The following is a 14,033-nucleotide window of genomic DNA, read 5'->3' on the forward strand; positions in this document are numbered from 1 at the left end:
CGCACTTAGCAGGGAGCCTGATATGGGCTCAGTCCCAGGACTCTGAGATCATGACCTGAGCTGGAAGGCAGAAGCTCAACCAACTGAGCCATCTAGGCACCACCACATTTATCAGCAATTAAATCTTTGGAGTGACTTCAATAAGAAACAAATTACAGGGCAGTCCCTGTAGCCCAGCAGTTTAGCGCCACCTTCGGCCCAGGGCAAAGTCCCACGTCGGGCTCCCTGCGTGGAGCCTGCTTCTCCCTCTACCTGTGTCTCTGCCTCTCTGTGTGTCTCTCATGAATAAATAAATAAAATCTTAAAAAAAAAAAAAAAGAAATTACAGTTCTTGGGAATTATAAGGGGCAAAATAGCAAAGTCCTAAAGGAAAATAGGTTTAGACTAATGAAAGATGATTTTAGAACATTTTAGAAGGCTCTCTGTTAAGGGTAGGCAGGATGAGAAAAACTAAGTACTTTTAGAAAGTTTCTCTGACCTTGCTATGCTTTTTCTTTTACTTCCCATCCCCTCAGCTCAGATATAGTTTTTTGCATTAATAATAATAAATGACATAGGTGAGTGCTGGGCATAGTAGATTAAATCAGCTTTGTGACTTTGGGCAAGTTGCATAAACCTCTCTATACTTTGGTTGCCTAATCTGTAAATTGAGGATAATAAAGGTTACTCACAGGCTCATACAGTTGTTGTGAGGATGAAATGAGTTCACATATTTAAAGTGCTTAAAATACTGTATGGCACATAAGTGAAAATTATATTGATAGTGGCATATAGCTCTCTGCAGATAAAAGTCCTGATTTATAGCATTTGCTGATTTCCTTAGTATGAATACTTTTATTATGGCCAATTTCAAGTACCAATTTTAAGTTTCAACATGCTAGCAAAATTCCTGGTATGAGCCCACTGCAATGTGCAGCTGAATTTTGTTGCTATTACTAGTAATAGCAGTATATTACCAAACCTAATATAATCTATTTCAGGTAGTGGAGGGGCTAAAAGTTTGTGCTCTGAAGCCAGACTGCTAAAGTATACTGTTTTTACTACTTGGGTATCTCGTTAAATTTCTTCTTATGAAACATGCAGGAGAGAGTAATGGTATCAACTTTAAAGGGTTATTGTGAAGACTAAATGAAATAATGTTTTAAATGCATAGCACTGGGCACCTGGGTGACTCAGTTAAACATCTGCCTTTGGCTCAGGTCATGATCTCAGGGTCCTGGGATCAAGTCCTTCATTGGGCTCCCTCTGCTCAGTGAGGAGTCTGCTTCTCCCTCTGACCCTCCCCTCTGCTTGTGCTCTCTCTTTCTCTCTCTCATGCATGTGCTCTCTCTCTCTTTTTAAAAAAGAGATTATTTAAAAAATAATAGAGATTATTAAAAAATAGTTTTTAAAAAAAGGTAAATGCATAGCACTGTATGGTAAATATTACCTGCTGTTGCTGATCCTGCTGCTATTATCACTGCTGCTAAAATTATGATTATAGCTATTAGTATTATTAAGGCCCTTCCACCATCCCTTTTAGTGCCTCTCACTCTTGAGCATGGTGTTCTCTGAGCATGCAGTGCCCCTCAAGCTCTCCTTGGGCTACTCAGAACCCTATTTAACAAGAACAAGCTTTGATGGGAAACCAGAGTTCCTGCATCTTATTTCTTTTTTTTTTTAAATTTTGTTGAATTTTATTTTTTATAATAATTTTTACTTATTTATGATAGTCACAGAGAGAGAGAGACAGGCAGAGAGAGAAGCAGGCTCCACGCACCGGGAGCCCGATGTAGGATTCGATCCTGGGTCTCCAGGATCATGCCCTGGGCCAAAGGCAGGCTCCAAGCCGCTGCGCCACCCAGGGATCCCCCTGCATCTTATTTCTGTTTACCTTTTAGCTAATTGCCAAATTGAAACAATATATGAGAAATGAATTAAGTTGGATAAGATAATGTAGTGTTCAAAATCATAGCCTTCAGATCCTAGTTCCACAGCGAATAACTATCGCTTTGGATAGTTTGTTAACTTGAGTCTCAGACTCTTCACTTGTAAAATGTGGCTGCAATATCACCTGCCTCCTTTTAGAGATGTTATATGGATTAAATAATGTAATGTGTGTAAAATACTTAGGACAGTCATTCCTTTAATCCCCAGTAAGAGTAGTAGCATAGTTGTTATTGTTTACTTGTTGTTATGATTATATAGCTTTAAAAATCTTAGTAGAGTATTCCTAAAAGCTCTAATTAAAGGAATGAGATGGCACATTTCAGGCAAGTTAGGAAAGGGGAAGACACTTTCTTAGACTGGAGGAATGTGGAGGAGTATGTTTTAACTCTTTTTATCACAATTGCAAAGTTATCCCCAGAACTTCCCATTAGGCTGACTTTGTTCATGAACTTGATAAGTTGTTGCTTTACAACTGTTCTAATAACTGTTGCTTTAAAATTGTTCTTAATTTCTGTAGCTCACCATTATACAAGCTCCTTTGAAGTATTTTCAGAGGAACTCTCTCCTCCTATGGGTTTCCAAACCTTTGAAGTCCTTAAAATAGCAGCTCTATAACTGTCTTCTCTAGTTATTTTATATTTGTGTTCTTTAATTTTGTAAACTGAGAATAAAAGGAGCCAAATCATCTATTTGTGTATGTCCTTGTCACTCCTCACTAGTTCCTGGATTAGTACTTAATAATAAAACTTGCAGGGTTCCTGGGTGGCTCAGTCGGTTAAGCCTCCACCTCTTGATCTCAGCTCGAGTCTTGATCTCAGGGTCATGAGTTCAAGCCCTGCATTGGGCTCCAGGCTGGGCATGTGGCTTCTAAAAACAATAACAATAATAATAAAACTTGCTAAATGAGTGATACAAGGCAACCATCTAAAACAAAACCCTTTTATGGAACTCATACAATCTTAGAGCTGGAAGAAACTTTAGGGCCTACCTAAGTCATTCTACTGACAAGAATACTGAGACAGAAAGATGTTAAGTGACTTTCATGGTAAGTTGTAGAGCTGGCAGCAGAACCCCAGTGACCTGCATCCCTGTACAGTGCCTCTAGTCCTGCTCCCTCTATTTTTTCACCTTCATTAGTTACTGCAGGAAAAATTACCCCCAAATTTAGAGCTTGCAGCTATAATAAACATTTGTTAAAAGCACAATTTCCATGGGTCAGGAATTTGGAAGCAGTTTAATTGGGCAGTTCTGGTTCAGGGCATTTTATGAAGTTGCAATCAAGATAACTAGCCAGGGCTTCAGTCATCTGGAGGCTTGATTAGAGCTTGAAGATCTGTTCTCAGGTGCCAACTCACATGCTGTCAGGTGGGAGCCAGTAAATACTGGGTGGCCTCAACATCTTCCCATAGGGGCCTTACAAAGGGGCCCTGAGTGCCCTCATAGTTTGGTCAACGACTTTACCCAAAGTGAGTAATCCCAAGGAAAGCCAGACAGAAGCCATCCCTTTCTTTCTTTCTTTTTTTTTTTTTTTTAAGATTTTTATTCATTTATTCATGAGAGACACAGAGAAAGAGGCAGAGACATAGGCAAAGGAAGAAGCAGGCTTCCCACAAGGAACCTGATGTGGGACCTGATCCCAGGATCCTGGGATCATGATGTGAGCTGAAAGCAGACATTCAACCACTGAGCCACCCAGGTATCCCTAGAAGCTATCCCTTTCTTGACCTAGCCCTGGAAATCATAGAGGTTGTGTATGTATTTTAAAACCATCACACTACCACAGTCCAAAGTATGTGTTGATGCAGGAATGTTCTGATCACCTCCCTGAAGAATGTTTAGTATTTCTCTGTTGTAAACCCAGTATTGCCCAAATGCCCTAGTGTGAAAGTCAAGACCCTACACCTACTTTGTAACATTATTTTCTCCTTTTACTATACTTCCCCATGCACACACCTTTTATTCACCCAAAGTGGATATTTACTTATCCCTGAAGTCTTTTCTGCTGTTTTTACATAGTTTCCACTGTTTCTTCTATCTGGAATATACTTTCAACAGGTCTTTATACATTATAATTTTACCTGTCCTTCAAAGGCTCAGCTCAAATGCATGTTCTCCATAAGGCAGTCCCCCAGAGTCATGTTTAAAAATATTAACTTAAAAAAAGTAATCATTTTCTTCTTTCCATTTGTGACAGCTTGGATGAAACTTCAGGATGTCATGTTAAGTGAAATAAATCAAAAAGCTAAATAGTGTATAATATCACTTATAAGTGGAATCTAAAAAGAGCTGAACTCAGAGAAACAGAGAGTAGATTAGAGGCTACCCAAACTGGCAGGGAAGGGGTTATGAGGAAATATTGGTCAAAGGGTACAAACTTCCAGTACTGAGATGGACAAATTCTGGGGAATCTAATGTATAGCATGGTGATTATAGCTAATAATTCTATATTATATGCTTGAAAGTTGCTAAGAGAGTAGATCTTAAATGTTCTTACCACAAAAAAGGAATGGCAATTAAGTGACAGTATGGAAGTGCTAGCTAATGCTATGGTGGTAATCATTTTACAATATATAAGTGTAACAGATCAACACGTTATATACCTAAGATTTATACAATGTTGTATGTCAATTTACCTCCTAAAGCTGAAAAAAAGAAAAGATTATTAGCAAAAAAATAACAATTTTCTTTGTGTTTTCATACCACTTTGTATCTCTTTTATACCCTTTAGCCTATTCTACCTTGACATACTTATTATTTGTCTTATCTCCCCTACTAGATTACAAATCTTTGGGCCATAAACAGCATTGTTCCTTTGTATTCCTTGAAATACAAGGTACACAGTAATGCTCAATAGATCTTTGTTGAATGCTGAGTAGTTCTTTAAATTAAAAATGTAATTGATGGAATATCAAGTTTTCTGTTAACTAGAGGAATCCTTTCATAATGTATATGTATGTCGAATCATCATACACTTGAAATACTTTACTGTTAATAATTCCTCAACAAAGCGTGAAAATTTTCTAAAAGGAATATAAAAAAATTTTATATGAAAATCCTGGGGATCCCTGGGTGGCTCAGCCGTTTGGCACCTGCTTTCCGCCCAGGGTGTGATCCTGGAGTCCTGGGGTCGAGTCCCTCATTGGGCTGCCTACATGGAGCCTGCTTCCCTCTGCCTGTGTCTCTGCCTCTCTCTCTCTCTGTATCTCATGAATAAATAAATAAAATCTTTAAAAAAAGAAAAAATCCTGAAGACTGAATCAAGTTAAGATCCATAACTTTTTAGAAACTCTCAAAATAGCTATCAGAAGTATAGGTATACATTCTGAATCAAAGTGAATTAACTAGTGGATACTCTAATGGGCCACGGTATGATTTCTTTTTTTAAGAACAATATTGCCACCTAATGGAGAAATAGGTTTCAGACTTTTCAGAAAGAGCCATGGGCCATGGGATGCCTGGGTGGCTCAGCGGTGGAGCGTCTGTGTTTGGCCCAGGGCATGATCCCAGAATCCCAGAATGGAGTCCCACATCGGGCTCCCTGCATGGAGCCTGCTTCTCCCTCTGCCTATGTCTCTGCTTCCTCTCCCTCTCTCTGTGTCTCTCATGAATAAATAAATAAAATCTTAAAAAAAAAAAAAAAAAAAAAAGAGCCATGGGCCAGGAAGACTTAAAATTCAAAGGCAAAGGATTATGGGAAAAAACAACGTGATTCTCTGGAATACCAAATACGGAAGAATTAAAGCAGGTGTAGGAAAAAAAAATAATAAAGCAGGTGTAGGGGCCCATGAACTTAAAATGGGAAGGGAATGTATACACAGAGGAAGAAAATTAATTATAGTGTGTATATAGAATTCACTATGCAAATTAAAAGAGGCTAATTTAGGGGATCCCTGGGTGGCTCGGTGGTTTGGCACCTGCCTTCGGCCCAGGGCGTGATCCTGGAGTCCGGGGGCCGAGTCCCGCATCCGGCTCCCTGCTTCTCCCTCTGCCTGTGTCTCTGCCTCTCTCTCTCTGTGTCGCTCATAAATAAATACATAAAATCTTAAAATAAATAAAAGAGGCTAATTTAGATTATCACAAGACATTCAAAGCATAAATTTTAAAGAAAAAATGATTTCTATCTACGTGATTAACAGAAGGAGCATGCATTGGTAGGTTGCAGTTATTATTTTTAATAATTTGTTTTAGTTTTTCTTCTTTTGACAAACTGATAATACCCATTTCAGCAAATTTAGGTGATAAAAAAGAAGAAAATTAAAAGTCCTCCCCTGACAATTATACTACCTAGAGATAACTGGTAAATATTTTGGTGTATTTTCTTTCCATTTTTCTTCCTCTGTATTAGAAACATTTAAAAATATATGCTTTTAAAAATGAGGTTATTTTTTTTAATGAGGTTATTATTTAAAAACTGTTAACCTGACTTTTTTGCTTTTATTGTGAATATTTTTCAATGCCATTATATATTCTTCTATAAAATCTTCTGACTAGATGTATGGAATTCCACTGGGTAGATGTATCATGATTTATTTTTCTAAAAGATTTTATTTATTGAGAGAGTGAGAGAAAGAGAGAGGAGGGGGAGGGGCTGAGGTGGAGGAGAGAATTTCAAGCAAACTCCATGCGCAGCTCAGAGCCAGACATGGGGCTCAGTCCCATGACCCTGAGATCATGACCTGAGCCAAAATCAAGAGTCCATTGCTCAACCAACTGAGCCACCCAGGCACCCCAATTATTATAATTTGTTAATTGATCCCTTGTTTTTGGACATCTGGACTTTTTATAGAATGTGTAACAAATTTTTTTTTTTTTAGATTTTATTTATTTATTTGAGAAAGAGAGCATGAGCAGTAGGGAGGGACAGAGGGTGAAGAAGAAGCAGACTACCAACTCCCTCTGACATGAGGCTTGATCCCTGGACCCTGAGATCATGACCTGAGCTGAAGGCAGACACTTAACCAACTGAGCTGCCCAGGTGTCCTTGGGCCCTTGGACTTTTTTCTAATTTTCCACTATTATACACCATGATGCATATCTAAGTAATAATATTTTTCTACATCTGTAATTAGTGTTTAGGATAACTTCTTAGAAGTGGAATTTATAAGTTAAAGAACATAAACTTTTAAAGGTTTTTATAGATGTCAATTATTTTTTGAAAGGTTTGTTAATTTATGGATTTCTGAAGGGCACCTGGGTGACTCAGTTGGTTAAGCATCTGCCTTTAGCTCAGGTCATGATCCTGGGGTCTTGAGATTGAGCCCTTTGTTGGATTCCCTGCTCAGTGGGGAGTCTGCCTCTCCCTCTGCACCCCCCCCCCCAGCTTGTGCTCTCTCTCAAATAAATAAATAAAATATTTTAAAAATTATGGATTTTTGAGGGAGTCCAATGGCATATGAAATCCCTGCACACACTAAGGTGATAGACATTTCCATAAATTTATATGTTGACATTAATTTTTAGTCTAACGATGTAAGAGGTCATTTAAAAAATTGTATGAAAAATACAGGGAGAAAGAACATCTGAAAGAGACATAAAATGGAGATTTGAGGCACCTGAGTGGCTCAGTGATTGAGCGTCTGCCTTTGGCTCAGGGTGTGATCCTAGGGTCTTGGGATTGAGTCCCATACCAGACTCCCTACTGGGAGCCTGTGTCTCTCTCCCTCTGCCTATGTCTCTGCCTCTCTCTCTCTCTGTCTCTCATGAGTAAATAAATAAAATATTTTTTTTTAATTGAGATTTAATACAGTTAGGACAGAGATCACAGGAAAATTATTAAGTATAAGGGAGGACAATAGTAGATATAATAATAACTAGCCTTTATATTAAATAGTTACTATTCTAGGTACTTTACATGTATTGTTTGTTATTTAATCCTTGCCACACACTATGAGCTAGTTACTATTATTATTCTCTTTTTATTCCTGGAAACCTGAGACTTAGAGAAGTGATTTGCCCAGAGTAAAACAGATGGCAAGTGAGAAAGATCTATCTCTTGGGGGAAACCCTTCTCTACTGCTTTTTTAATGACATGAAGATTAGATAGAGTATGTCTATTTCAGCCTGATGGATTGGCAGGAAATGTAGACTATAGGATCATAGCTTTAAAGTAGTTTACCCTTTGCCTAGAAGAGTTTTTATGTCCTTTTTATTCCATGTACACATGTTTTGAGGATAGAAGGATTCATCTGTGGTAATCATAAGGAAATGTGTTTCAGATTAATACTAGGAGGGGTGCCTGGGTGGCTCAGCTGGTTAAACATCTGCCTTCAGCTCAGGTCATGATCCCAGGGTTCCGGGATTGAGACCCACATTGAGCTCCCTGCTCAGCAGGAAGCCTGCTTCTCCCACTCACTCTGCTTGTGCTGTCTCTCTCTTTCTCTCTTGCTCTTGCTCTCTAAAATAAATAAATAAAATATTTTATTTCCCCCCCCAAAATAAATAAATGAAATATTTAAAAAATAGATTAATACTAGAAAGAATTTTCTAAAAATGGGAACTATGAAATGCTAGTCTAATGAATTCTGTGTCTCAATGTTTTTCTCATAGAAGGAATCTTATATTAAATGAGAAATTGTGGGATCCCTGGGTGGCGCAGCGGTTTGGCGCCTGCCTTTGGCCCGGGGCGTGATCCTGGAGACCCGGGATCGAATCCCACATCGGGCTCCTGGTGCATGGAGCCTGCTTCTCCCTCTGCCTGTGTCTCTGCCTCTGTCTCTCTCTGTGACTATCATAAATAAATAAATAAATAAAAATTTAAAAAAATAAATGAGAAATTGTATAGGACTATTAAGGTCCCTTTCTATTCCAAAATATTATTTTTATTTATTTATTTTTTTTAATTTTTTTTTTTTTTTTTTTATTTACTTATGATAGTCACAGAGAGAGAGAGAGAGGCAGAGACACAGGCAGAGGGAGAAGCAGGCTCCATGCACCGGGAGCCTGATATGGGATTCGATCCTGCGTCTCCAGGATCGCGCCCTGGGCCAAAGGCAGGCGCCAAACCGCTGCGCCACCCAGGGATCCCCAAAATATTATTTTTAAAAATTGTATTTATTTAAGTAATCCCTGCACCCAACATGGGGCTCAAACCCATGACCCCAAGATCAAGAGTTGCATGCTCCTCCAACTGAGCTAGCCAGGTGCCCCAATTCTAAAATATTATGATTCTATGAGTCCACATGATATTTCGAAAATATGATTATGAGAACAACTTGTCCTGAGAACTATTGTTCATAAACAGCTTTTTAGAAACTGAATACTTATCTTGTGTCTGTAGAAGATTATTGGGAAAGATGGTACTCACAGGCAGGGATGTGGAATTGTTCTGTTCAGGATTAATGATGTATAATAATGTATAACGGAAATAATAATATATGTATATTGTATAATATGTATATTGTATAATGTATATAATGTATAACAGAAATAATGTATAATGTATAACAGAAAATGTTTTATTGAGAATATTCCAGGAATGTGCCTCAATCACCTTGAATTCCTATTGATATTTTTTTGTTGTTTTAATTACAGCTGAAGGAGAATTTAAGGAACACAGAGCAGAAACATCAGGAGACTCTTAGAAGATTGGAGGGCAGGTTTTTTGAAGAAAAGGTATGACATTTTAGAGTTAAATACTTTGTTTAAAAAAAGAAATATTTTATTGATTTACTAAAACAATATAAGTATCTATATGCATTCTGAGACATGTCAACCTTTCATTTGACTCTTACTAGAGAATATTTATCATATCATAGCAGAATTAAAAAAAAACCAAAACAGGGAAATCGAAACCAATGTCTAGTCTTCTTCCCTCTCCTAGTTAGAGAGTCCCGAAATCCTCAAGAGGGATTATCAATTTACCGAGGCTTTAGGACACACCACCGTCAGCTTGGTGTTCCCCTGGTGGAAGGAGAGCTGCACATAACCACATTGTATAGGGGGATTGGATGGGAGAGGTCACTCTGTTACACATGAAGGTGTTTCCTCAGTCAAGCCAAGCCAGGCTAAGGATCTTAATAAAAGGGGCCCCAAAAATGTTCCTTAACATATCACAAACTTCCATGTTTCCCTGTGCCTCTGAAATTAATTCTCCAAATTGTGGGAAGTGCATTGGAACACTTCTCTTCTACACAATATTTTCAGAGGACCCATGGTATTTCATTAATTCTTCTAATTTTTCATTCTCAGGGAAGAATTGAACAGATTTTTTTTTTCAGAAATTGGTAGGGATGTAGGAAGTTGAGGGTGGGGCAAATAAGTACTCATGTCAGGTTTAGATTTAGATTTGCTTCAAAAAGTAGCTCTAGATTCCCAATTTTTATAGTGAAAAATGTCATTTTTCTCCACTCCACCTAGGAGTGGAGCAGAAGCAGCATTTTGGTGTTCTCACTCTGGAGCACTTCCTGGTACTGTTAGGAATGGAAGCCCTCAGGAAGTCCTCAGCTGCTCTCAATTGCTTTTTTCCTCTATCCCATCCTATGGAATCTTGATCTCTTCTCTACTAAGTTTGTAGCATTTTACAAACAAAGCTTAGGAGTGCTTGATCATTTTATAGAATACCTGACCAACAGTGCTTATGTAAATTAGATTTTCTGAGGCCCCTGGGTGGCTCAGCAGTTGAATGCCTGCCTTTGGCTCAGGTTGTAATCCTGGGGTCCTGGGACCAAGTCCTGCATCAGGCTCCCCAAAGGAAGCCTGCTTCTCCCTCTGCCTATGTCTCTGCCTCTCTCTGTGTCTCTCATGAATAAATAAATAAAATCTTGATAGATAGATAGATAGATAGATAGATAGATAGATAGATAGATAGACAAATAGGATTTTTACATCTGGAAGTAGGTGGCTGCTGGCCTTTCCCTCATAGTCGCAAGATGGTTAATGCAGCTCTAAGATTTGTCTGTGTTTAAGGCAGGAAGAAGGGGGCCTCCCGTTGTGTCTGTCCTTTTATCTGCAGACCATAAAAGCTTTCCCAGAAGCTCTTAGCAGATTTCTTCTTACATCTATCTCATTGGCCAGAACCATGTTATATTGGATGCTGGGAAAGTGAGTGTGTTGTTTTGCTAGATACTAGTGGCAGCTGGGAAGGAAAAGGATAGGATGGGAATAAGTGATGGGATGGCCAGCTGCAGCAGTAGCCATCTCACCATGTTAAGTGTAAACCTCCTGGTTAGGTTCGAACCCCAGTGCTGCGCTGGTGTGAACCCCAGTGCTGCAAGTTTATGGCAGTGGGCTTTCCAGTAAGCCTGCTTATTCATCTCCTACCATAGCATGCTGCACCTGGTCATATAAAGGACTTCCCTCAGGTTACTGGTGTTTTGTTTTGTTTCCCCATTTAATCCCTTCTGTTCCTTAAATCACCAAGCCCTTTCCCAGTGTCATGTTTTTGTACTTTGCTATTCCTGTCTGGAATGTTCTTCCTCTGGCTCTGGCCCTTCTCATTCTCATTCTTCAGAGCTCAAATGTCATTTCCTCAGAGATAGACTCCCTAAACCCCAATCTAAAGTAACCTCTCTAGTGACTCAGTGGTTGAGCATCTGTCTTTGGCTCAGGTTGTGATCCCAGGATCCTGGGATTGAGTCCCCCATCAGACTCCTTGCAGGCAGCCTGCTTCTCCCTCTACCTATGACTCTGCCTTTCTCTCTGTGTCTCTAATGAATAATAAAAAATAAAATAAAATAAGATAAAATAAAATAACCTCCTTCAGTTACTGTCTATGTCATTACCTTGTTTGCTACATTGATAGTATCACAGGAGAGGTGGTATAGCAAACATCACATTGCCTACTGTGAATCTCTGCTCTGCCACTTACTAGCTATCTGATTCTAGGCAAGTTAGTAATCTCCCCTTCCCTCCATTTCCTCAGTCCTTGTTCTTGAGGATAATACTATCTAATTTTTAGGGTTATTGTGAAAAGTAAATAATACATGTAAAGCTCTGAGAATCATGCCTGGCATATAGTAAATGCTCAATGCATTTTAATTATTATCGTTGCCTGGATCTCACCTAGAATATAAATTGAGATTTTATCTGAGACTTTATCTGTTTTTTCACCACACAGAATCTCCAGCATCTAAAAAATCTGGTACAGTATTAGTGCTCAATAGGAGTTTGTTGCATAAGTAAATAAATAACTCTCACCAAATTGTATTTATTTATTTATTATTTTTTTTAAAACATTTTATTTATTTATTCATAGACACAGAGAGAGAGAGGCAGAGACACAGGCAGAGGGAGAAGCAGGCTCCACACAGGGAGCCCGATGTGGGACTCGATCCCAGGTCTCCAGGATCACACCCCAGGCTGCAGGCGGCGCCAAACCGCTGTGCCACCGGGGCTGCCCACCCCATTGTATTTAGTAGAAATTTCTCTCAACTCTGTTTTCCAATACTGATGTGGAATTTTATTTTTTTGGTACTTATATATCATGCTGCTGCTTTAGTGAGGAAATTTGGAGGTACCCTGAGGTTCCTGTATTCACACACTCCTCTTTGCTAGTTCCTCTACCAGCACTTGGAGTTCTTCATACCAGGTCATGTGGACAGGAATATTTTTTTTAAAGGTATTATTTATTTATTTATGATAGTCACAGAGAGAGAGAGAGAGAGAGGCAGAGACACAGGCAGAGGTAGAAGCAGGCTCCATGCACCGGGAGCCCGACGTGGGATTTGATCCCGGGTCTCCAGGATCGCGCCCTGGGCCAAAGGCAGGCGCTAAACCGCTGCGCCACCCAGGGATCCCTGGACAGGAATATTTTATTTGACATTGTGAAATCAATACTTCACTTTTTTTTTTTTTTAATTAATTAATTAATTTATTTATGATAGTCACAGAGAGAGAGAGAGAGACAGGCGCAGAGACACAGGCAGAGGGAGAAGCAGGCTCCATGCACCAGGAGCCCGATGTGGGATTCGATCCCGAGTCTCCAGGATCGCGCCCTGGGCCAAAGGCAGGCGCCAAACCGCTGCGCCACCCAGGGATCCCCAATACTTCACTTTTTGATGTGTAAATTTGTTAGAAATATAACTCTGTATTAAAATAGCCTATTTTCTTTTTTTAGCACCGACTAGAACAAGAGGCTGAAAAGAAGATAATAATGCTGGCAGAGAAAGCTCACCATGAAGCTGTTGTGTAAGAGACTGCTGTCTCCTTTACCTTTCTTATAGCCTCTCTGACCTATTTGCTGGTCTGTTTTATTATTATCATGTTGTCTTCCCCCTCCTTTCCTGGTTTGCTTTCTTGGCATTTTCTTGTTTACTTTCTTTCACTGTTTCTTTCTCTTTGTATCCTGGCCCCTTTCCCCCCAACCCTTTCTGTACCAAGGTGGTGTGGAGGAAAGAACCCAGGCTGTGAAGTTAGACTTTGGTTCCCAACCTGAATGCTGAGTCAGTGTCAAAAGATTTCCTAACTTTTTTGAAATTAAATTTCTTCATCTAAGTATTGGGTTAATCATAGCAACTGTACAGGGTTATCATTAAGTATGTTAGTGAAAGTAACACTTAGTTGTGTTATGCCAATAAACTACCAAGTCTCAATGGTTTAGTTCTTGCTCACTTAACAATCCAATTTGAGTCTGAAAGCTCTACTTGAGTGGTGATTCAGGAACTGGGGCTGCTTCCATCTTAGACTTCTTCACATCCAGTCATATGGATAAGGAGAGAGCATGGGAAACCCCTGTCTGCCCTTAACTACCTTGAGCTGGAAGTAACATACATTTTCACTCTCCTATTGGTGAGAACTTAAGTCACAAGATCCCCACCTAACTGTTGAGTACCCACCATGAACTAAATAAGTGGTGGTCATTATTTTTAACATTGGGGAATAAGGCAATCGTTGTTCTAGTTTGGTAATATCTAAAACGTAGGCTGGTGTTTTGGGATCTTATATCTATCTATTTCAGGCAATTGAACAATGCTGGAAGAGCTGTTTTTAAAGAGAATGTTTATCTCCAGAAAGCTCTCGCATACCATCTGAAGGAAGCTGATACTCTACAAAAAAATTCCCAGAAGTTGCAAGAGACTCAGACTTTCCTTTTACATCAAAAGGTTCCCACTCCATTTAGACTTCATTTACTATTTTTCTGGCTTTTGTTTGTTTGTTTAAGAATTGGG

At 39.2% G+C, this 14,033-nt stretch overlaps 1 protein-coding gene across 5 annotated transcripts in view; it reads left to right on the forward strand.

Annotated features, from left to right (window-relative positions):
* Positions 1 to 14,033, forward strand: part of BBOF1 (basal body orientation factor 1) — a 56,166-nt gene that overhangs the window by 13,059 nt on the left and 29,074 nt on the right. For all 5 annotated transcript variants that reach the window (XM_077909966.1, XM_077909964.1, XM_077909962.1 and 2 more), the window contains 3 exons: positions 9,460 to 9,540; positions 12,983 to 13,053; positions 13,823 to 13,967. In XM_077909966.1, coding sequence (XP_077766092.1) covers positions 9,460 to 9,540; positions 12,983 to 13,053; positions 13,823 to 13,967 — 297 coding nt within the window. The remainder of the gene's footprint in view (positions 1 to 9,459; positions 9,541 to 12,982; positions 13,054 to 13,822; positions 13,968 to 14,033) is intronic.

This window comes from Canis aureus, chromosome 9, assembly GCF_053574225.1.
Source record: "Canis aureus isolate CA01 chromosome 9, VMU_Caureus_v.1.0, whole genome shotgun sequence".
Lineage (NCBI taxonomy): Eukaryota > Metazoa > Chordata > Mammalia > Carnivora > Canidae > Canis > Canis aureus.